The 26,024-nt window shown below is 37.4% G+C and overlaps 1 protein-coding gene across 1 annotated transcript; it reads left to right on the forward strand.

Annotated features, from left to right (window-relative positions):
* The first annotated feature begins 482 nt into the window (after window positions 1-482).
* On the forward strand, window positions 483-18,571 carry LOC125788840 (cadherin-1-like). The gene is made up of 15 exons (XM_049472716.1): window positions 483-840; window positions 2,669-2,783; window positions 5,451-5,671; window positions 11,137-11,247; window positions 11,336-11,491; window positions 11,591-11,735; window positions 11,826-11,998; window positions 12,087-12,215; window positions 14,593-14,778; window positions 14,882-15,126; window positions 15,222-15,367; window positions 15,448-15,672; window positions 15,775-15,993; window positions 16,184-16,245; window positions 17,357-18,571. Exons 1-15 carry the CDS (start codon window positions 769-771, stop codon window positions 17,480-17,482), a joined length of 2,331 nt encoding a protein of 776 aa, XP_049328673.1. The 5' UTR covers window positions 483-768; the 3' UTR covers window positions 17,483-18,571.
* Window positions 18,572-26,024: the final 7,453 nt, after the last annotated feature.

A 26,024-nucleotide genomic window follows, 5' to 3' on the forward strand; every position in this document is an offset into this window, starting at 1 on the left:
GAATGAGACCTGTCTGAGCGCCTTTAATCCAGTGTGGTGCTGTAAACGGTATGTGACTATACTGTTGGTGTTTATGTAGTTTTAGTAAAGTTGTGTGTAGTTGACTGATGTGTTGGTGTAACATCCCGCAGGATGAGAGCTGTAGAGAAGCTGGCTACAGGTGCATGTAAAAGGTGTTGAGAGTTGAGGAATCCAGAGTTCTCCAACTGTAAGTGTTAGGTTGGTATTTTATAAATTAATCTGTGTATCTGGGGTTTTGCTTCATTACGTTCATTCAAGAGTTTTGCTCATTTCATACACACACATATATATATATATATTATCATATATATATCAACTAATATATACATATTTCATATTATATATTCTTTCTTTAATTAAATGCTGGTATATTTCATTGCACTAAGTATAGAACTGGTGTACATTGTCTGTACTGCTGCAAGTTTCATCAGCTGGTAAGAAACCCACAATTACAGTGTCATGAGTAAATGTCTACAATGAGCAGTTTGGCACAACACTGCTAACCGTGGGGGTTCATACAGCTGAGATCATGAGTGTAAATGATACTGCCCCTCAGGCAGGTTATCTGTGAACACAGTTAACTGTGAGACAGACAGGGACGTCCCACAATGCAGTTCCACCATACCTTATTTAGAACAGGATGTACAGATGAGTTCACCTGAGTAACTAAAGGAAAGGTAGGTTCTCCATCCAGCCCTGAGAGAAGTTCCAGCTCTGAGGAGAGAGAGGAGATTTCTGAGGATTATTATGGGGTTTATTCTCTGTTATATGGAGACTTTAAGGAGTGTACGGCTGGGGGTTCTTCTCCTTCTACTGCAGGTAAGTTCTGCTTCATGTTCTGCTGTTTATTTGTAGAATTTTATAAGGGATTTTTGTAAAAATTAAAGTAAAAATGCATAGTTTTTAGTTGGATTAATGCGCCCTGCAGCCAAAAGAGCTTCCTCATGATTTGAACTAATAAAAACAATTTTATCATCATTATATATGATTCATATATTTATTTTATATATTTATATATGATTTATATAGGTTAGCTGTATATATAAGGAAAACATATTAAAAAATGTAGATTTATACAATATATATTTAAACTTTCACAAATATTTAATTTTATTTCTGAAAGAATATATTGCCTAAATACCAAAGATTTGCTTTTAAATTTACTGAGACATAATAAACACAGATATCTTTAAGGTAAGTGTTAGCAAATATGGTGACTTTACACAGTAAATCTGCAGTTCATGGATCATGTGACGTAAACAAATGTATTTTAATAAAATAATTAATTGAATAAAAAAAATGCTGAATTTATGTTTAAAAATACATAACCCTTATGTTACCTATATTTAACAGAAATATTTTTTTACATTTTATGGTGGGATCTGTTTTAAAATTATCAGTAATAATAAAGTAAAACTTAACAGTAAAAATTAAAAGTGTATTCATAAAATATATTTGAAAATGTATGAAAGTGTTTAAAACCATGATTATTTAATGTATTAGTGTTTACAATACAAAAATGTATTTATTTTACGTATAAAGAAATGTGTGTCTATATATTCCTTTCTATATGAACAAAAAAAAAAGAATAAAAAGAAAGAATATGAAGAATACTTATTTTTTATTTTGTTGACTTTTTTAACGATGAAGTTTTGTGTTTTTGCAATTATTATATTTTATAATGTAAAACTATAAAATGTTGAGGGTAAGTTTTCAGTAGAAAATCTCTAACATTGTTTAAAATGCTGTGCAGATCAAGACTAGCTTTAATTCCTTGAGTAGGGCTGGGAGATATTGTAAAAAAAAAAAAAAAAAAAAAAAGCAATATTCTTCAAATATGTGAAGTTTTTAAAAATAAAACATTAACATTTAAAGTTATACACAAGTTATTGTTTCCTTTTACATTTCAAGTATTTTTACAAATGTTTTTTCAGTTGAGGAAAATAGTAAAATATGTAAATCTCTGCCACATAAAGGAGTTGTTTACAGGTTTCTGACAGAAGCAAAAGTCTATCTACTCAGATTTACTCTGCAGCTTCTGTATGTAAAGATGGACAATCTTTCATTACAGACAGATACAGCTCTGTAAAAAAATAAGAGCACTTAAAAATGATGATTTTCTTTGATTTTACCAATTTAAAATCCTCTGGAATATAATCAAGAGGAAGATGGATGATCACAAACCATCAAACCACCAAACTGAACTGCTTGAATTTTTGCACCAGGAGTAAAGCAGCATAAAGTTATCCAAAAGCAGTGTGTAAGACTGGTGGAGGAGAACATGATGCCAAGATGCATGAAAAAAACTGTGATTAAAAACAAACAAGAGTTATTCCACCAAATATTGATTATTTCTGAACTCTTAAAACTTTATGAATATGAACTTGTTTTCTTTGCATTATTTGAGGATTTATTTATTTATTTATTTTATTCAGAAACTGCTGAAGTGGTTTCTTTTTTTTTCCAGAGCTTTATTATAAATTATACAATAATTCAAAATACTGAGCAATTTACTATTATTAATTACTTAGTTGATATATTGAAAAAAGAAATCAAAGTATTGGTTAGTTTTATATTCCTCATTCAGTGAAAGTGTTTGTGTTTGAATAAATTGAATGGTGTTTTTTTCTTGTCCTGTTTATTAAAGGTACTCTCCTCCAGCTTTGCTGAACTGACGCCGTGTATAAACGGATTTGATTCAGAGGTGTTCATTTTTAAAGTGCACAGACCTCACCTTCACAGAGGCAGGAAGCTGGGCAGAGGTACGAGCTTATTGCACACTGTCAGATTTATATCTATTCTGTCTGATTTTCAGTGGAATTCAATTTGAAAATATGCCCTAAATGCATGGAAAAGTCATGAAATAAATCATGAAAATGTATTGGTTAAAACGTGGATGAAGCCTGTAATGAACTGCTTGGTCTCAGTGCTGTAGGCTAGAAGAGCAAGTTACTGTGTTTAGTGTTGCTGAGTGTATAATATAGACTATGTGCTGGCTGGGTCTAGCTGGTAACATTTGCATTACTGCTAGTTTATATGACTGACTATGTCTCTCCACTCTTGCTCCAGACTCTGATCCCTTCATTTAATTTAAATGAAATAAAGTAGAATATACTGATGATCAGTGATGGTTTGGAGAGACATGTCATCTGCTGGTGTTGATCCACTGGGTTTTATGTGAGGTTCTGATTGAATTCTGCATTCTGAGATTAGGATGTTGAAGTATTGAACCATCATTCCAGAGAATTCTAGTTCAGTCCAGTGCTCTACAGCTCAATACTAGGAGGTGTTATACCCTTTTATAACCCTGGTATTAGGCCTGATGCCAATAGGACCATGATTATCTCCTCGTGTCCTATTCTATTGGCAATAATTCTCATCACTGTAAAAAAAAAAAAAGTTAAGAACACTAAAACTTTCAAGGCAACTTACTGTTTTGTTTAGCTGACTTTACATTATATTCATAAAAAATATAAATAAATAAATAAATAATAATAATAATAATAATAATTGAGTATAAGCGGAACAGAGCTAGTAGAAAGCTAAGCTAAAAAGGAAGTTTTTTAGCTGCCTTTTAAAGCTAGTAACACTCGATGCCTGACGAATATTAATTGGTAAAGAGTTCTGTAATTTTGGGCATAAAAACAGAAAGCTGCTTCACCCGGTCTTATTATAATATTTATTAATATTATTATTTATTATTATTATGTTTTTTTATAGTATTTTTACAGAAACTATGAAAGTGGTGTTTGTGTGTTTGGACTATTGTTTTAGCAATAGATTTAAATTTAAGTCTCTGAGTGTATTCTATACACTGTGTACTCATCCACTACGGACGACTTCTGACATCAATCAGAACGGCTCTTTGTCTCGACGAGCTAAAAACTTTAATTTTTGAATCTGTACATTCACACCTCAGTCAGTTTCATTTTGAATTGGTTGAGTTCTCATCAGAAGAACTGTGTAACTTGTCTCCTGCAGGCTGACTATGATTATGGTCTATCACATAAAAGAATGCCTCTCGGCACTTCTGGGATTCAGTGGGTGTGGAAGTACAAGATCAGACCTGATCAGATCAGTAAATTTAGGTTGTGCAATTGTTCTGCTTTCCAGTCAGCATCTGAGCTTTCCCCCTTCCAGTCAGAGTTATATTTCTTCTGTCACTAAGCTTGTTTGTGCAGGTACTGCAAATACCAAGCCTATTGGTAATTATTCAGATACAGTCTGAAGTGCTGTAGACCAGCGGCCATCACTCTTATCCACAATGAGCCAGTGTGGCTGTAGGTGACTGAAGACAACTCAATTTCAGCATTTTCCAGATTTCTGAAACATTTTAAATGCAATTTATCTACACTATACGTCCAAATTCTTGGGGACACACATTCTTATGAGGGCATTAAGCTAATACAGTAAGTTCATTCATTCATTGTGAACACATAGCTTGTCTAGACCCTGTAAAGAAGTGCTGACAGTAGAACAGGACTCTCTGGAACTGGTAAACATGACCTTATTGGCACCATGTTTAATCCCAGATGTGAGTATAAAGATGGAGTGTTAAACCTCCAGCATAGACGTCAGTGAGAAGCAATGGAACTGTGTTCTCAGGAATGACGGTATGGATGGGATGATGGCAAGTCATATTTATTTCTATGGTACATTTAAGAGACAAGGCCCGGTCACCTCTAAACCTTCACCAAGAGCGAGGGATATCTAAAAACAAAGGAAGGTTGAACGAATGTAAAGAGGTTGGAAATGTAACTTACAACCAGGCCAAGTAAAGCTTAAAAACAAACAAAAAAAACATTTCAATTCAACTCTACTGGCAGCAGTGAAAGCTTATTAAATTATTTTTTATTATTAGACATCTCTTTTTGCCTAGCCCTGTTACCTGTTTAAATATCCCGTGTCTGCTCTGATGGTTTGTTGTTATCTATTGCTGCCATTTGGATTCTGACCTTGCCTGTCTCTGACTACTCCTGTAAGTCTAATCCCTTTATTTAAAAACTGTGTGTTTGGTATCTGCGTCTAGCCAGCGTGACAGACACACACAGTGGTACAGTGAGCATAAGTGCCTGGAGCAGTGGGCAGCCGTCATTGCATCTTCCATAGAGCAGTCAGAGATAACGGCCTTGTTTGAGGGTCCAACAACGACGGCTTGCCAAATCCATTTTTAAAGCATCTTATTAATAAAAGTTTAGTATGTTAATGTTTCAGGGTGAGCACACACAGTGGTGGAGAGCTTGAGCTCGTTTTTGTGCATTGAGTGTCCTTTCAAAACATATAAAAAACTGTTTCTGTTCACAGCATTTAGTGGCAGTTTCCCAAACAGAGATTAAGCCTTGTCTTAGAGATTTCCCATTAAAATTAATGTTTAGTATATGACCACGTTTAATCCCTTTTACCATTCATTTGTTCCCTATTTCTTTCAGTTCTCTTCAACGACTGTGCTGGTAGAGGGTATAACATTTACAGCTCTACTGACCAGCACTTTCAGGTGGATGTTGACGGCACAGTGGAACTGAAGACACAGCTCACTCTACACCAAGTTCAAGAATTCTCAGTCCATGCCTGGGATTCAGAGGGAAAGAGGTACACTGCTTCTGTGAGAGTGGAAAACCATCACCATGCCCAGCAGGAGGAAACTAAGAACGTAAGCAGAAGAACTAGAATGACCTTTACTGGATGATTACTAAATACTGATATTTACACCAGAAGATGTTTGGCTTCTTTAGCTCTGCACAGAACAAGTCCCAGTTTTCCAGAAATGTCTTAGTATTTAGATCAATCTAAGAAATAGGATCAGGGCTCTAGAGTGCGACCAATTTGGTCGCACATGCGCCCTAATTTCTCAGTAGTGCGACTAAGGGAAAAAGCAGGTCGCACTAGTGCACCCAAACTGGTCTCACTATTAAGCGCATTGTATTATATATTGTATTTTATATATATATATAATTTATTTATCTTGAAATGTTTTAAGTTTTCTTTTCAGCATTTAAAATTTTTACAGTTCAGGTTAGTGTAAAATTGTTCTACAAATGAAGAAGTCTGTTACTTAATCATTTACCATATGGACAGCAATTAAAAAAGTGAACCTGTAAAACTACGGTGTTAAATGCGATGCAGTCAAAAATTTGGGTGCACCTAACTTTTGTGCTGGTGCACCTAAGAAAAAAAAGTTAGTCGCACCGGTGCAACCAGACCAAAAAGTTAGTCTAGAGCCCTGAATAGGATCCAGCCCATAAACTCAGCTCTGCTGCTCCGCCCACAAATACATGTTCCTTACAAATGTGGCACTGTTCTAACAGTATATACATATATAGCAATAATCTACCAAACACATTTCCTTACTTTTGTGCAATGTTTTAATTTGATGCACATACTGTGAAAGAAAAGGGAAACTTGATAGACCAAGTTACCAACATGGTGGCCATCTTTAACGTCACCATATTTGAAATGAAAATGTAGGTGTGAGATATAAATATACACAACTGTGTGCTTGATGTTAATTTAACTTTTTACTCCTACGTTTAAGCATTGATTTTTCAAATCATCCTTATTTCATTCACAATTTCACACTATTTTAACCAGTTGCAACCAAACCAGCCATTACCTACAGTGCAGTTGGGTCATTCTCCATTTGGAATGGGAATTCAAGTGAATACATGTTAAAAAAATCTATTAAATTTAATCCCAGAAACAAACAACCTTAAAATGTCTATTAACAACTCCACTTACCAAATATACAAAATGAAGAGAGCTTAATTCTGAATAGATTTTAATATATTTTAACATAAAATGCATAAAAAAGTTTTGATCAATTTGTCACTGGTGTTACCCCATCTTGAAGAATTAATTTTTTCATCAATTAATTTTTTTTTTTATTGAAATTACAATGTGACTGAATGTGATAAAGAAATTGCATTGAACTTAACATGTTACTGAAGTATGTTTAAACACAAGCACTGAAAATAACTAATAAAGCAATAGTCTTTCTTTATACTTAAAGGTATTTTCCTATACAATAATAATACTACTAATAATAATAATAATAAAACATTTTTGTCCAATAAACATGAAGATTTAACTGCTGATATAAGAATGAATGATTCTAACATTAAATAAACTAAATGAATTGAGGACATAACTTTTTATGTGCATAACTATAGGGACACTATTTGAGCAATGGGGTAATTTTTACTTATTATTACTAATTGAACAGTTATTATAATATTGTATGTGATGATCACTGGACAAACACTGTATTCCTCAGAAATATAAACATTTTGACAAAAAAAATACACAGATATCTGTACAAACATTTGTAATCTGAGAAATCATTTCTTAGATTTTTTTTTTTACAGATTTCTGTGTATTTTGTGTTAAAATTTTTATATTTGTGAGGAATAACATGTGCAGTGATCTCCTAGAGACATTGTGGATCAACAAATCAAAATAAATAAGTATATATTAAATTCTTATATATATATATATATTAGAATATATAATAGTTATATTGGCTTAATACTACTGTATAAATGATCATTATATCGACAAAACTCAACATACTACTCAATTAAACCACAATATAGTCTACTAAAAACAGCTCTGCCCCATGCACTGACACCCTCTGGTAAAATTACAATCAGATAATACCATAATTACCTGTAAAATATCAGTCTCAGGAGATGAGTGGGGGGTGAAGGACCTTATTGGTTCATTGGATATATATATATATTTTTTTTTAACAATTAAAGCACAAAACCCCAGTGACACAAAGAACCTTCACCTCTTTGATGATGACCTCTGACCCAGGAAGCAGTGTAACAGAGCTAAAAATATATATGATAAAATATAAGAGTCCTGATAACACCAGTGACCGAAATCTTTGTGACAAAAATATTAAAACATTATTTTTAATGTAGTATGATGTTAATCATGCATATAGTAAATCTGGATCAGTTTAATGAAATCTCAAACGTTAAACCTGTGAAAATATTTTATCTTTACACTAAAAATGTTCGCTCAAGTGTTGAAAATTGGTCATGTGATGAGTTATTTTACATATGTAAAGCAGCTTTGAAATATGATTTAAAAAAGGAAAATAAAAAAATCGTAAGGAAAATGTGGTTTTAATCTATACAGGTTAACTGTATACTAAATGTATAGGCTTTTTTTTTTTTTAGTCCTCCAACCTTTGTGACATGGTTTCCCCACTCCAAATGGAGAATGACCCAGTTGCTATATTCTGAGGAACCAAAACCTAAAGCTGGAAAAGTGAAATATATTTCCTTTATTGTTATCAGAGAATGGAATAATACCTGATTTCTTAAAACAACATAGTGCCCCACTCATTAATCCTCCTACTATTCTCAAATTTACTAACACCCTTTATTCTCTGGATCAATATGATCCCAGCAATTCAAACCTCCATAAAACGTCTAGAATTAACTTTAAATGAACTTGTTAGCAAAGTTTATTAGTATTATAAGTGATGTGTTGTTAAGTTAGGGCCTAAAATGAAGTAGGGACATTTTAGAGAAAGATTATAAAACTGAACTTTATTACCACACAAAAATGTGTAAAATATTGCTATTTTTTATGTTTTCTGCTTATAAAACAGCCTCAATAAAACAGACATCAACAGTGAAACATTTAACACATTTTATTTTTTACGTATTGTCTTCATCAAATTAAGAAAAGACAATACATTTCAATCACAAAACCAATAGAAACCATTTTTTCAGAGACTTTAAACATTGAATGGGATCAAATTGACCCCAAAGATAATAGGAGGTTTAAACACAGTTAGACAGTTCACAGTTTTCCCAAACGTCACCACCACATTATCCTCACTTAACCTGGCTGGATTCTTATCTGTGTGGTCATATCACGATACTTATTGACTCTAGGAAGACCATCTAATCCTAATTAGACTGCCCTCCAAAATGCTGCGAAACATCAATAACATCATTAACACACAACACACACTTTTTACTATTCATTCATTTAATTTCACTGCTACTTTACCTTATGGTAAATCTTCTGTTTTCACATAAATTCTCTGTTTGTTACAATTAGGTTAGGTTAGGTTAGTTTATTTGTACCCAAAGGTAATTTGGTTTACAGTATGTAAAGCAGCATCTCATTACAAAAAGAACATTTACCAAAACAAACACAGACATTCAGTTAGTAAAATATATATACAATTTCTTTAAATCTCTGTGTCCTATTCGTTCTATTTGCTTGAGTTATGGCTGCTGGAATAAAATTGTCTTTATGTGGTTTTGTTCTGCATCTTGGTACTCTAAACCTCTGTCTGGATGGCAGCGACCTAAATTCACTATGCAGGGGATGAGTAGTATCCCTCAAAATTGTCTGCCATACAAGGTCTCCATGCTCAGTAGCGGCTTACCAATCAACTTACTTACTTATTTTACAATCTGATTCAGGCCGTTCCTCTTTTTAAATGCCAAATTACAAAATCATGCAACCATGGAAAAGGCTAAAACTGATTCAATAAAAGCCTGGTAAAATAAAATCATTGTTTTATCAACATGGACGTTTTATTACCATGTTACACCATTGTTGTTTCTTTCCTATTTAAAAAAAAAGAAGTTGAGTCCATTTTTGCAATTTAGCGTAACAAGGTTCCCCAAAGAATAAGTCTAAAATTAGATCACTGTCAACCAAACCATTGTACCATTGTCATTTTGTCATAGTCAGTTTAACTAAACCCTGAAAATTGGGTTTACAATTTAGTGAAATCTGAAGTAAAGTCAGTGTTGAGAGAGAGAGAGAGAGAGAGAGAGAGAGAGAGAGCGACAGCGCCGAGAGAGAGAGAGAGAGAGAGAGAGAGAGAGAGAGAGAGAGAGAGAGAGAGAGAGAGAGAGAGAGAGAGAGAGAGAGAGAGAGAGAGAGAGAGAGAGAGAGAGAGAGAGAGAGAGAGAGAGAGAGAGCGACAGCGCCGGGAGAGAGAGAGACGGACAGACAGACAGACAGCGCCGGGAGAGAGAGAGACAGACAGACAGACAGACAGCGCCGAGAGAGAGACAGACAGACATACAGTGCCGGGAGAGAGAGAGACAGACAGACAGTGCCGGGAGAGAGAGAGACAGACAGACAGCGCCGAGAGAGAGAGAGAGACAGACAGCGCCGAGAGAGAGACAGACAGCGCCGAGAGAGAGACAGACAGACAGACAGACAGACAGCCAGCGCCGGGAGAGCGAGAGAAAGAGAGAGACAGACAGACAGAGAGCGCCACGTGAGAGAGAGAGAGAGAGAGAGAGAGAGAGAGAGAGAGAGAGAGACCAATGACGAGAGTGAGAGAAAGTGCTGCAATAAAAAAAATGCCTAGTGGAAGTGATGCACGGAGACAGACACCGATTCTTCTTATGAATATTTTCACCACCTGGTAGAAATCCCACAATTGCAGACAGACAGACAGACAGTGCCAAGAGAGAGAGATAGACAGACAGACAGAGAGCGCCACGTGAGAGAGAGAGAGAGATAGATAGAGAGAGAGAGAGAGAGAGAGAGAGAGAGAGAGAGACCAATGACAAGAGTGAGAGAAAGCGCTGCAATTTAAAATAAAAGGCTAGTGGAAGTGATGCACGGAGACAGACACCGATTCTCCTTATGAACATTTTCATTACCTGGTAAGAAACCCACAATTACAGTGTGATGAGCAAATGTCTACAATGCGCAGTTTCAAAGAACGTATAGTGATTTCTAGCTTGTAGTGTGAAAAAAAGTATTTATTTGAATATCTCACAAAAAAAGTAAAATGAACTGAACTTTGAACTAGTTCAGAATTAAAATTGTGAACTTTGAACGTGAACTGTTCACTTTGAGCATGTATGAACTGAACTTGAACTAGTTCAGAAAAGCTGTGAACTGGTACAACACTGAGTAAAGTGATTAAAAAAACACCAAAGCTGGGAGGAAAGAGCTGCAGGACACATCTGTGCTAGAATGGGTTGGTGGTGGTGGATACTGACTGTTTGCAAACTTTGGTGTTTAAACAAAATAATGTAAAGAGGTTTCAAGATTTCATTTTAAAATCTTTTAAATCAAAATTGTTTAACCACTCAAAGTCACATTATATTTATTCCTTAGATGAATATAAATGTTCTGAAGTTGTGGAGACAAAAGAGAAGATGTATGTTGATTCCACCACTCTCTGTCCCAGAGAACCAAAATGTCCCATTCCCCAAGCTGATCGCAGTGGTAAGTGTTGATGATCTCTAATTTAATCTGAATCTTCTCTATGTTCCTGTTGTATTTTGTACTAATAATCTCTTTAATCTGTTTCCAGTTTAAGTCAGCTTTTGCGAAGGAAAATACGATGATCTACAGCATGAAGGGTGAAGGAGCAGACGAGCCTCCAGTGGGGGTTTTCATCATTGATAAAAACAATGGTGCACTCTATGTAACAAAGCCTCTAGACAGAGAGACCAAAGATAAATATGTGGTAAGAGATTTTAGATCTGATAGTTAATGTTAAACCCTATAATTTTCTATAGAAAACCAGAACATTATTTAACACTTTTGTTTCTTTTGTTGACTCCAGCTTACGGTTCATGCTGTTGCAGCTAATGGTGAGGTTGAGGAAGAAACTACGGAGATTTTCATTGTTGTAATTGATGGAAACGATAATAAGCCCATCTTCACCCAAAACCCTTTCCTTGGCAGTGTTGCAGAAGCTTCACCTCGAGGTAGCTTCATTGATTTAGATAAATCTCTAATATTTGTATGGTATTTATAAAGTTTCATGTCTCATGGTCTTTATTACTCTCTCTCTGAAGATTTTGAGTTCATGGTAGCGAATGCTACAGACGCAGACGATCCTGACAGTGACCATGCAGACATCAGATACTCCATCATCAGCCAGACTCCACCACAGCCAGATCCAAACATGTTCATCATTAACCCGATTACTGGAGGGATTAGAGTGAACTCTGATGAACTGGACAGAGAGGTGAGAGCAGAAATCAGGGTTATGAATGCTGAGTTGATGTGGAATGAGATAATAAAGCAGTTTAATTCATGAACATCATCTTTTCCAGACTTATCCTGAGTACATCTTGCTGATCCAAGCTGCAGATATGATGGGTGATGGCCTCGTCACCACTGGAACAGCTGTTATTACTGTAACTGATATCAACGACCACGCACCACAGTTTGAAAAGACCTTGGTAAGATAATATAGTTTTACATATATATATGTATATGTATGTATGTATGTATTTATACATGTATATGGTCCCACTTTATAATAAGTGTCCCTAAGTACTATGTAGTTACATGGTAACAATCCATGTAACTACAGTGTAACTACTGATGAAGTACACATTGTTACAGACTAACTACAGAGGTTCAGGTTATGTAATTACACATGTGTATTAAGGTTAGTTTTGACTTGTGTAAGTACACATGTGTACCAGGGTGAGTGTACTTACACATGTGTAATAGTGTGTGTGATAAGTTCAGTATAAACCTATCCAACAGCTATTGGCTAGTATGTAATTAGGGCTAATTGTGTGTTTTGAATACTAAAAATCATTATTTAGATTTGATCATGGGATCACACTGCATCTGCACAGGAAATTATGCGCGGCGCATTTCGCCTGATTTCTCTTGATTAAATATCAGTTAATATGTTAATTTAGTACCATTTAATACCAAATATTGTAATACACTTGACCTTATTTATTAAAACCTTTTTTTATCGCAATGCCGCGCGCTTTCCTTATGACTGACGCTAAATCCGTATAACGGTTTGATCCAGCTGTTAAACTGTTATATTAATACCATTTTAACGTTTTTCGTTTCTATGTTTGAAATTCGTTAGAATATATTTTTGTCAACATTTTGGGTTTATTTTCGTTTGTTATTTTTCTAATAAAATAGAAATTACATAATTTATTTTCTTTTGTTATGCTAGTTGGACGTCGACCTACAAATTTGGAAGTCGGCGTCTAACTTCAATTTAGACGGAATATGGAAGTAATTTAAATATTAAATATTCAGTGAAAATTTGGACGTACTTTAGTGGATATTTAGATGCAATTGTAGTGGGACAAGGGCTTTAGGTGAGCTAAAATGAGCACTTTCCTCCTGAGGTGATGATATGCTGACATCCTTTTCTTCCCATGATCAAATCTAAATATTTTTTTGTATTCAAAACACTTAATTAGCCCTAATTACATACTAATTACATACACGTGTAAGTACACACACATTGTTACACATGTGTAAGTACACTTGCTCTATTACATGTGTAAGTACACTCACCCTGGTACACATGTGTACTTACACAAGTCAAAACTAATCTTAATACACATGTGTAATTACATAACCTGTACCTCTGTAGTTAATCTGTAACAATGTGTACTTCATCAGTAGTTACACTGTAGTTACATGGGTAGTTACCATGTAACTACATAGTACTTAGAAACACTTATTATAAAGTGGGACCAAGTAAGTAAATGATGTTCTGGTTGATGGTTGATGCTGCAGTTGGTCTGCAGGTTTAGGTTCAGTAACAGTATGTGCTAAAAGAATGAGGTCAGCTGACTCTACCTGATTATACTGAATATAGAGCAGCTTATTCCAAAATCAATAGATTTTTTTATTACCTGATGGCAAAAAAATAAATCTTGTGACATTGCAGAACTTATGGGAACAATACCACAGCAACATAAATTACAAGTTTTCATTTTTTTCTAATGAACCAACAAATGTACTTTGTGTGATTTTCTCATTGACAAAATTATTCAACCCCTTAAAGATTGCCACTCTCAAGAACAGACGTTTCAATCAGGCATTGAAAGCACCTGTAGACGTGAACTGAGACAAGACTCGTCAGAGGGAGATAATCAGGTTTCCACCCAGAAAATATGGTGCGCACTGTGAGATGAAGGCCTATGTGCCAGAGCTCCGCCCCCAGAGCAGGGGTGTCCAAACTACGGCCCGCGGGCCATTTACGGCCCATTTCTGTTTTTGGAGCGACTCACGAGGTATTTTAGAAATAGAATGAAAGTTGTGCCGCTGTTAAGCAGGTTTTTATAATGTGAGATTCAAAGTTTGAACGCTAGGTGTCAGAAACGGGCCAAAGAGTCTAAAAGCGGAGAGAGTGCGCATTTCTAGCTCAAAAATATGGGCAAAAGAGTCTAAAAGCAGAGAGAGTGTTCAGCTGTAGTGCAGAAAAACAGGCCAAAGAGTCTAAAAGTTGGCGTAATTAAGGATTTTAATATTATGAGACATCATGAAATGAAACATCAGTTTGAAAAATCTTAGTTTACACAACACTGTCAAAGATAAATAAAGATAGTAAGTCAAGTAAAATGGTGTGTAAATGAAAGTAATCAGGAAAATGTATTATTTAAAGTGGTATATTTCATTATTTGTTTTATTACAGAGTCTGTGTCCCATGACTTCAAATATATTTCTCCTTCTGGCCCCCAACAAAAAAAGTTTGGACACCCCTGTCCCAGAGCATAAGAAGAGTCAGTCAAAAAGAATGTGGCTACTGACTGTATTAGTAATGTAAGCTCTTTTTTCCTCTTTCAGTACACTGCATCAGTCCCGGAGAATAAAGTAGGATCTGTGGTGGTGAAGATACCAGTGACTGATGGAGATGATCCTCAGACTCCTGCCTGGACGGCCAACTTCAGGATCTTTAGTGGAAACAGTGGTGGATTTTTCAGCATTAGCACAGGACCCAACAAACAGGAGGGCATCATTACTACTGTTAAGGTACTACAGTGTCTAACACTGGCTCTCTGACTCCTGCTTCACTAGTTTTTAGTTTAGTTAGCTTCATGTTCTTGTTCATGTTCTTTGTGTGTTTTTCTTTTAGCCATTGGACTTTGAACAGACCAACAAGTACACTCTGCTGGTGATCACAGAGAATGATGTTCCATTTGCCAAACCCCTCCCTACATCCACTGCTACAGTCATCGTGAATGTTCAGGATGTAAATGAGGCGCCAGTGTTCGACCCAGCGGAGACCATCATTTCTAAACCTGAAGATCTGGAAGTTGGTACTGAACTAACCGTTTACACCGCCACTGATCCAGACACAGCGAGAGCTCATACAGTGACGTAAGATCCTCTTTCTATGATGGAATTCCATCACAGCCATCAGTAGTTACCTTCTAAGAAACACTGGTACTAATGTGTGTTGCTGTTTGTTGTAGATACCGTGTATCTAATGAAGATCGTTCTGGCTGGGTGAGTATTGACCGAGACACTGGACTGATCAGAGTGAAGAGCTCCATGGACAGAGAATCTCCTTTAGTGAAAGATGGGAAATTTAAAGTTCTGATCTTGGCTGTGGATGATGGTAAGTCAGTTTTCCTGTTCTCTGAAGGAAATGCTTTAATGGTGCACCATCCTCTTAAAAAACCTTCCAAACGTTTGCAGATGAAGTTCCAGCTACAGGTACAGGAACCCTGGTGATCGAGCTGGAAGATGTGAACGATAACGCTCCCGTTATTGAAGAGAGGGAGATCACAGTGTGCAGTAAGAACTCTGTTCCAGTCTCACTCTCTGTAACAGATGAGGATGGGTCTGGTTTTGCTGCTCCGTTCACTGTTGAACTCCATGAAGAGAGCAGGAATAACTGGACTGCTGGGATGGACGACTCAAGTAGGGATTCTTCTTCTTTTTTGTGGACATACTGTTAGACTTCTATGTATGTGAGCTTTATGAAATATCATTGTTTTCTCTGTGTTTCTCTTCTTCATGTAGATACTAAAATTCTACTTACGCTTAAGACTGCAATACAACAGGGAAAATACAGTGTGGTTCTGAGGGTGTATGATTCCAGCCTCCACAGCCAAGACAGCACTATCATTACCACTGTATGTGACTGCACTGGAGAGGACGTCTGGTGCTCAGACAGGGAAATTTCAGGCTTCGGCCTATCACCCATCCTTGGAATTCTGGGGGCTTCACTGGCTTTGCTAAGTAAGATGATCAGTTCATATCTTGAGTCATATATATATATATATATATATATATATATATATATATATATATATATATATATATATATATATATATATATATACAGATTAAATTATGACAATGTGTTTAAGGAGGTGTATTTTACTGGAGTCTGGTTTTACTTAAATATCTACTGTACTTTTTCATACAGTTCTGGTCCTATTGCTACTCCTGTTCCTGAGGAAGAAGAGATCAGCATCCTTTTTTGATGATGTAAGTATCAAAAAAAAAAAAAAAAAAGACATGTACAAGTCTACCACAACACGCAATTCCATCCAGCCTTAATAGATCCTCCTTAATAGTCCTCCTTAGCACAGCCAAGCACTCTTTCAAAGAGGCAGATCTCTCTTCCGTACAGATCCAGCTCTCTTCCAAACGAACCAAGTTATCTTTCTTTTTAAAGGACCAAGTTCTCCTCCAACCAGACTCAGCTCTCTTCCAAATGGACCAAGTTCTCTTCCAAGTTCACCCTACTCTTTTTCAAACAGACCAAGTTCTCTTCAAAACCAAACAGCTCTGATCCAAACTGACCAAGTCATTTTTTTAAAGGACCCAAACCTCTTTAAAACGGACCAGGTTCTCTTCCAAACAGTTCTCCTCAAAACAGACCCAGTTGTCTTCTAAACTGACTCATCTCTATTTTAAATGGACCAAGTTCTCTTCTAAACGGACCCAGCTGTCTTCTACACAGACCAAGATCTCTTTCAAATGGATGGACCAAGTTCTTTTCCAAACAGACCCAATTCTCTTCCAAACTCTTTTCATACTCCCCAGATCTCTTCCCCCTCTTCACCCAACTCTCTTTCAAACTGACCAAGTTCTCTTCCAAACAGACCCAACACTCTTTCAAATGGACGAAGTTCTCTTCCAAACAGGTTCTCTTCAAAACAGACCCAGTTGTCTTCTGAACTGACTCATCTCTCTTCCAACTGGACTAAGTTATCTACTAAACAGACCCAGCTGTCTATCTAAATGGAACAATTTCTCTTCCAAACAGAACCAAGTTCTCTTTCCACTGGTCCCAGCTGTCTTCACATCCTGTTACAGTACTAAGCTGGAGTTCAGGGAGCTTTTTGGAACCAACCATTCTTTAACTTTAAAGAATGGTAATAAAGAGCTCGGCTAGACACTTGATTTTACAGACCTGTGGCCATGGGAATGAATGAAAACTGAATTCAATGATTAAGACAGATTCATTCTTTAATTACCTCCAATATCCAATCCACCATTTCTTCTGAAAATTCCAGGACCATGCAGAACATAACCCATCTATTCAGTGCAGTCCAGCGTTGTTTAATCCTCCCTCTGTTCTTTTGTACTTTAGAACCTGAAGGCGGCTGATGACGACCCCAAAGCTCCACCTTACGACTCTCTGCTGGTGTTTGACTATGAAGGGGGCGGTTCAGAGGATGGCAGTATCAGCTCTCTGAACTCCTCAGACTCTGGATGATCGGGGTCCACGCTTTAAGAAGCTCGCTGACGTGTACGGAGGAGGAGATGAGCTGTGAGGGGATTACTGCAGATAAATCCATCACTCAGAATGATGCACATGGATTAATAAATGCATTGATATATGTATTAGTGCCACATAAAAAGAGGCAGTTCTGCTGTGTAATATTATACCGGTGCCAATGATTGTGAGAAATTACATTTGCATTAAATTCTGAACAAAAATTACAATTACATTCACATGCACTGGTAAATAGAAAACAAATGTATAGCTACTGTAACTGTTTTGGCAAAAATGTGAAGTATATGCATATGTTTACTTTGGGGCAAAAGTAGGCTTTTTGATAGCTTTAAAGATCTTTTGTGCATTTATACACATACATTTAACAGTCAGTGATCAATAATCTTCTGAACATTTTGTTCTAGCTTATTTTATACGCCTTTTCTAAAATTCCTGCCATTTTTTTGAACAGTGTAGAAAAGCATTGTGGTGTAACCATTTTTTATTTTGTGTGTTATTTTTATATATTACATACAAAACATTTTATATTATATATTACTCTTTATTACTCATTCTGTTTAACTTTTTGGATGATGGAGCTGTATCTGTCTGTAATGAGAGCCAGTGAAACACAGTTATTATATTAGAGTGTGGGGCTGTGAGGTTAATCAAAATATCAATTTGATTAATGGAATTGTTTTCTTAATGTAATTTTTAAAATGTGATAATGGAGATTGTACATCTTTACATATATTTACATATTTTACTATTTTCCTTAACTGAAAAAAACATTTGTAAAAAAAAAAAAAAATGAAATGAAATGTAAAAGGAAACAATAGCTTGTGTACAACTTTAAATGTTAATGTTTTATTTTCTAAAACCCATCACATATTTAAAGCAAAGAATTAAAGCTAGTCTTGATCTGCACAGCATTTTAAAACAATGTTAGAGATTTTCTACTGAAAACTTACCCTCAACATTTTAAGGATAGTGTGTGTGGTTTTACATTATTAAATATAATCATTGCAAAAACACAAAACTTTATTGTTAAAAAGTAAACAAAATAAAAAATAAATATTCTTCATATTCTTTCATTTTATTGTTTTTTGTTCATATAGAAAGGAATATATAGACACACATTTCTTTATATGTAAAATAAATACATTTTTGTATTGTAAACACTAATACATTAAATAATCATGGTTTTAAACACTTTCATACATTTTCAAATATATTTTATGAATACACTTTTAATTTTTACTGTTAAATTTTACTCTATTATTACTGATATTTTTAAAACAGATCCCACCATAAAATGTACAAATATTTCTGTTAAATGTAGGTAAATAAGAGTTATGTATTTTTAAACATAAATTCCGCATTAATGAAAAAAATGTAAAAAAAAAAAGTTTTTTTTAATTCAATTAATTATTTTATTAAAATGCAGTTGCTTTACGTCACATGATCCAACTGCAGATTTACTGTGTAAAGTCACCAATGAAACTCATTTGCTAATACTTACCTTAAAGATATCTGTGTTTATTACGTCTCAGTAAATTTAATTTATTTAGGCAATATATTCTTTCAGAAATAAAATTAAATATTTGTGAAAGTTTAAATGTATAAATCTACATGTTCATATAGTTTTCCTTATATATGGAAGTCATCAAACAGTAAATATATACAGCTAATCTATATAAATCATATATAAATATATAAAATGAATATATGAATCATATATAATGATATTATGTTTTTATTATTGTATTTAGTTCAAATCATGAGGAAGCTCTTTTGGCTGCAGGGCGCATTAATCCAACTTAAATCTATGCATTTTTACTTTAATTTTTACAGAAATCCCTTACAAAATTCTACAAATAAACATTATTAGCATTAGCACAGCTTTGTATAGTATGATTGTAGTAAGGCAATCACAGTATTGTTCTTCTTAAGTCTTATTCTTCTTATTATTATTAACTATACTGTTATTCTGCGTTAATATTATTATTATTTTTATTATGGTTGTGCATTGCTTTATTACGGAGCCCCTAAAGGGCCATGAATAGAAAAAAAATAAGAAAAGGACATTGCGTTCCCTCGCAAAAGTTTTGCGTTCCCTGGCACAAAATACATGTTTGACAAAGTGCAATCATGTATTACCAGAGGTACCCGATGTCATTACCTACATTAGGGCTTTTAGCATTTTTAACGTCATTTATTTCAGTTAAGGTATGTTGTATTATGGTAAAGAGTAGTACAAGCATTTTAGAATAGTTTGTAAGCTTGGTAAATGTATCAACACCTCAGCAACCACCCCGGATACCATAGCAACGCCTTAGCAACCACGCAGCAACACCTTAGCAACCACTTAGCAACACCATAGCATCCAACCCAGATACCATAGTAACACCTTAGCAACCACCTAGCAACCCCTTAGCAACACCATAGCAACCACCAGATACCAGCCAGCACTGCAATCACACTCGCAGTTTCTGTAGGAACTGTTATCAGGGTCATTTATATGAATATACAGGAAGATGGAATACCTGCTGAGCATTGCTGCTTGTCGCACCTCCTCCGGTGCCCACGGGTCTGCTGCAGGGTCATCAGTCAGGATCCACCATTCCTAAACGTTTCCCTCCTTTAGTCCTGGGACGTCTCCTGGTGGTGGAGCAGTGAGGTCTCCCTGTCACTCCCTGCAGCTGGTAGGTGTTACACAACTGTTGTTGGGGTTAGGTGTTCTTTCCCCAGCACTTGTCTCTTCTCCTTAGCCAGAGCCAGAAACTCCCCTTTTCAGCCTCCTCTGCTAGCTCTTTTACTGCCTTCTTTAGGTTTCCTCCGGTCACTCCTGTTTCCCTCAAAAGGCGTATTGTTGACAGCCTCTGCATCCGACCTCCACTGGATAGATGGTAGTTTTCCAGCCTGCCTCCCGGCACTCAGCAGCCAGCTCTGAGTACTTAGCCTTCATGCGTTCATAGGCAGCTTCCATTCCTTCCTCTGTTGGTATTGTAAGCTCGATCAGTAGCACGGATTTTGCCTTGGTGGACCATACCACTATGTCAGGGCGGAGAGATGTTGTAGTGATCTCAACTGGAAAATGGAGCTGCCTATCAAGATCAACTCTCATGTTCCATAAGGAAGCTGAGTCTTGCCTGTGGGATCTTCCACAGGTCTGACCAGGTTACGTCTCGATTTGCGACTCCCTCCCAGGTTGTCCAGCTTCCCTGTCGCCCCTGTGACACGGCCTTGATCTTGTAGCGCTCTTCCTCCATTCTAGTCTCCTCTGCCACCACCATCTCCTTTCTCACTTTACGGTTGGCCTTGGACCAAAACTGTGGTGCTTCTCCCCACCCTAGACCTGCTCTTCCTGCCTGGACTCTGCCAACAATTTCTTGATGTTGTAGGCGACTGATGGCTTGGTCGACCTCGGTTTGGGCATTCCACCTCCGGCCTGTTAGAACCTTGGCTTTTGCGTTCCTTACCATCAGGTCAGTGGATTATCTCAACTCTAGAATGAATCTGGTCTTTTCCTGTTTGTAGCCCAGACTGATGGATTGGAGTGGCAGCTGAAGGATGTTTCAGAGAAGCACCGTGGCAGCCCCAACCACTTTCGGATGAATGAGTTGGCTTTCCCATCCATCTTACTTGCTGTTGATGAGGGGCTCTCACTCATCTGTAGTGGCCACATCACCCTCCTGTAGAGTATGAATTGATAGCACCAGACCTTGTATTTCCCTGGTAGCTGACTTTGGTCTATCCTTGCCAGTCCTTCTACAAGCTGTTTCATCATGTTTTTTTCCCATCTGTCTGTCTGTGAGTTCTGTAGTATACTGCCTCCCCAGGCTCTTGATGGGTTGCTCAGATAGGAGTGGGATTTTCTCTCCCCCTACGATGAAAATGGTGCTATCGTTCCTAACTTCTCTTCTGAGGGACAGGCTCCGTGGTTTTGATGGCTTCATTTTCATTCTTGCCCACATCATCAACTTGTCCATCCTTTTCAGTAGTCTTGATGTACATGCTGCTGTCTGAAGGAGGCCTGTGACATCATCCATGTACGCCCTCAGTGGGGGTAGTCTCTGTCCAGATGATAGCTTCATTCCTCCTACCATCTGTCTTGCACCGATGAGAATTACCTCGAAGGCCGCCACGAACAGGATGGGGGAAATGGCACACCCCATTGTTGCCAACCAGTGGTAAACTCTTGAAGGGCAAAACACATTTGCAGATCGGCAAAGTAGGTTGCAATCATGCTCTTGATGCAGGGGGGTATATAGCAAAACTCCATTGCATAGTTGATCAGCTGATGTGGGACTGATCCATATGCATTTGCAAGGTCAAGCCAGACGACATGAATGTCTGTTCTCTCCTTCTTGGCCCTCTGGATCTGGTACCAGATCATTGCAGAATGCTCTACACAACCTGGGAAGCCTGGGACTCCAGCCTTCTGGAAGTTGGTGTCTATGTAGCCCTTTCCCAGCAGGTAGGTGGTCATCCTTTTGGCCAGCACTAAAAAAAGAAGATTTTACCTTCGACGTTCAGCAAGGAGATGTTTCTGGGGCATGAAGACCGCTACGGCTCTTCAGATGCCACTCAGATGGAATAAGTTGTGTTTTTCCTAGCTGTTCTCATGAGGTACCATAGCAGCTCTAGTACCTTGGGGCAATTTTTATAGAGCTTGTAAGGGATTCCATTGGGGCCTGGTGCAGACGAGGACCTTGCCTTCTCCACAACTTGTCTGACTTCGCTGAGCTTGGGAGGCATAGAGTTGAATGAAGTAGTCGGAGGTGCGGGCTTGGGCACATACCCTGGTGTTGCTAATGGGATATTTTTTAATGGGTCACTGTACTGTTCTCTGATGTGCTGCTCCAGCCACTCCCTGGTGGTTTCAAGCTTTCCAGTCTTCTTCTCCTCCAACAGCTGCCTGGCATGCTTAAAAGGGTCTTTTAAGAAGCTGGCTCGTTCTGTTTGTTTCCGTTTGCTGCACTTACGGATACGTTCGGCTCTGCGAAGCTTGGACAGCCTTTTTCTGACCTCCTCCCACAAAGCTTTTAGACCCCCTTTCTCTGCCAGCGTCACCTTCCTCCAGTTCTTCCGGAGTTGCCTGCGCCTTTGTAATAGCTGGTCAATTTCCTTTTCTCTCCTTCCCTTCACTCTTTCAGTAGTCCTTGGGTTGGATGTCACTTCGCCAAACCTATCCTTGCAGACAGGGTATAGGATGTCTCCAATCTGGTTCAGCTAGGATTTCACCCCTACTCGCAACGAACCCTCCAGTATCTTGACCAGGTCGGCATCCAGTGTTCGCCATGCTTCTCTTTTGCTTGACTTTGGCCATTTGAGCTTGCTTCTTTTTGCTTGTCTCCTGGTCTCTGCTTTCTCTGACCTGTGCAACTTGGTGGTGACTGGGTTTTGGAATTCACTTGAGGGCTCTCCCTACACCAGCGGGCTTTCTTCTGTAACTTCTTTGCCCTCTGCAACATTGGGTCCGTCAGCTCTGTGGTTTTTGACCTGGCTTTTGGTCCCTCTTGTCTCACCTGCCAAGGCAGTGCAAGGTTGCTGTTGGCCCTTCTGACCACACTTTCTCTTCCCCTGGTGAATTCGTAACCCATGAAACGTGGTAATTTTTACCCACCCACCTCCTCAATTTCGGAGAATCTTCTCTTCCTTTCCTGGAGTTTTAGTGCTTGTCTCATTGTCTGATTCTAATGCAGTCGTTACCATGTAGTCCGTCCTCTTAAGCCCATTTTTCATCCCACCTCTCAGAGGGCCTGTGGGTTGTTTTCTCTTAGAATTCTTTGAAGTTATTGAGGGGTGTGCCTCTTCTGAGGTACTTAGTGGGTTAAACATTTCTATTAAACATTTTCGTGTAAATATCTGATGAAAATCGTGACGTTAGAGGCTGTATTGAAACTGGAGGTGTAACGGTACAGAAAAACCCCACGGTTCGGTACGTTTTGGGTACGGTTGGTAGAATAAATAAAGAAGTTGGGTGTTCTGTATAGCCTCGCCTTTATTAACTTCATAATAACAATGGAACTTCATTATAACCATGTTTTGTTTTTTTGGGATGGGGCTCAAGCTCTTTTATTAAATGCTTAAAACCAGGGTTTTCCATCTTTTAGATCTTGTTAGAACAAACAAAACAATGAGCCTGATTGTGACGCTTTATTAAGAACAAAAACAACAGCATTAACTGATTAATTTACACATATTTTTTCCTAAGCATATTACTAGAGAGAGAGCGAGAGAGAAGGAGAGAGAGGGGAGGGAAGAAAACTCCCAGTTGTCCACATAGCCGACTCCACTAGCAGAGCACCAGTCCCGCAGCCAGCAGTGGAGAGCGTAGAGGCGGCTGAACGGTGGGCATCAGACCAGAGATGAGTGCCGAAGTGCTCCTTCAGGACCTCGCTGCACCGCGCGGCCGTGTCGTTGGTACCCACATGCAGGACGACGGTGCCGGGGTCCCCGCGATGCCGAAGAACCGTAGGAAGCCGCCGGGCAACGTCCAGGACCCGAGCCGGTGGAGCTCTGACTGGCTCTCGAGCAGGTGCTGGATCTGCCGATCCAGAAGGGCAAGCTCCTCGCTGAGTGTCAGGAGAGCACGGTCCTCCATGGTCCCACGGTCGCCATTACCTCGAGGTAAGCACAAACACACAAAAATGCAGTAATAACACGAAATTAATAGCTACCTGAGGGATTTTATAGGAAGCTTATAAAGACGGTTAAATGTTAATTAATAGTATAAAATGTAAAGAAACAACTAAAACAGAGACCAGCAACACAGACTAGCTAAACAAACAGCGTGCAGGTACGCAGCCAGGAGTTGCCACCTTTCAGAATTTAAAATAAAGGACGCCAACCACGTCTCCTCTGGGCCATGTCCATCACAGGCCCGAAACCTGTGGGACAGGGCACCTGCAAAAGTGGTATGTTTTATTTTGTGCTGCCGTTTTTAGTAAACCACTTATTATAATATTTTATGTAAGATCACTGGACACAGTATTGCCTAAAAATATAAATATTTAGAAAATAAATACACAGAATCCAAGAACTATTGTTTTAGATCATTTGTTCTGAACAGATTTCTGTGTATTTTTGTCCAAATAAAAAAAAGTTTATATTTGAGAGGAATACAGTGTCCAGTCATCTCCCAGAGACACTGTGAAGGTTTATATTATTAAAAACGTTTAATATTAAAAGAATAAACTATTTCTCTTAACACATTTATTTATTTATTAATCGTTAATGCATTAGTTTGAGTTGTTCTTTAAATGGCCCTATATAATATTTATATTGGCTTATAGTACTGTATAGTAAATAAATTAGCATTATTTCAACAAAACTCAACAGCTTAAACAATCAATCAAACTAAAATAAACTACTAAAACCACTAAAATAAACTCTGGCAAAAGCACATCCAGATAATAACATAATGACCCACATCATCTCAGAGGAGGACTGTGGGGAATAAGGAACTGTGTGACTGATGTTCAGGGTCTTCTGTGTTTTTAAGTGTTTTTAAGGGGTTTAGTGTTGATGTGTGAGTAACAGACATGTGGATTGGATATTTTTTGAAATACGGAACAAATCGCGTCTGTCCCTTATTGGTTCAATGCGCCAAATAAGGGGCGATTTCGTATTTTACGGGACGGGTGGCAACCCTAGGTACGGATGCTCTCAAAATTTTTTTTTATATTTTTGGGTCTGGTCATGAAGCGTCACAATATTATTCCATGTTAATAAATCAGTCAGGTGATAAGATTATCTCTGATCTGAAGGCAGCGTGGGAGAAGGATCTGGGACTCCTATTTGTTAAAACAACTGGGCAAACATTGTTAGCAATTCTAAACAGATGTCTAGAGACATTAAAACACAATTTTGCACAGATTTTATTCGACTCCCAGTCGGCTGCATAGGCTGGGGCCAGAGGTGGAAAGTAATGAATTACATTTACTCACATTACTGTAATTAAGTAGATTTTATGAGTATTTGTAACTTTTAAAGTAGTTTTTAACCTATACTATGTAACTTTTACTCAAAGTAAATTTTAAATTGAGTACTTTTTAACTTTTACTCGAGTAGATTTTTAGATGGGTACTTTTACTTTTACTTGAGAAGAATTTTAGCAAAGTAAAGGTACTTTTACTTAATTACAAATTTTCAGTACTTTTTCCACCTCTGGCTGGGGCTGAAGGATACTCAGAGTTGTTGGTGCTGTAAAACGGAAAAGGGCTCTTTAATCCACGTGCTCTGCAGCTTATGAAAAACTTCGTATATATATATATATATATATATATATATATATATATATATATATATATATATATATATATATATTGTGGTAGGCCCCTGGGGTAAGGGGCGTGACCACAGTGACCCAGAAGGAGGAAGCACACAGAGAACACAGACACGGGGAGTAAATGAACTCAAATCATACCTTTTATTGTTCGAAAATGCCCTCCACCACACCCAGAATAAACTTAAAACATAATGCTCAGCCCAATGGGGCTCTAGAGTCTCGAGAATTAACTTTTAGTGTAGTTTT

The sequence above is a fragment of the Astyanax mexicanus genome, unplaced genomic scaffold, assembly GCF_023375975.1.
Source record: "Astyanax mexicanus isolate ESR-SI-001 unplaced genomic scaffold, AstMex3_surface scaffold_31, whole genome shotgun sequence".
Taxonomy (NCBI): Eukaryota; Metazoa; Chordata; class Actinopteri; order Characiformes; family Acestrorhamphidae; genus Astyanax; species Astyanax mexicanus.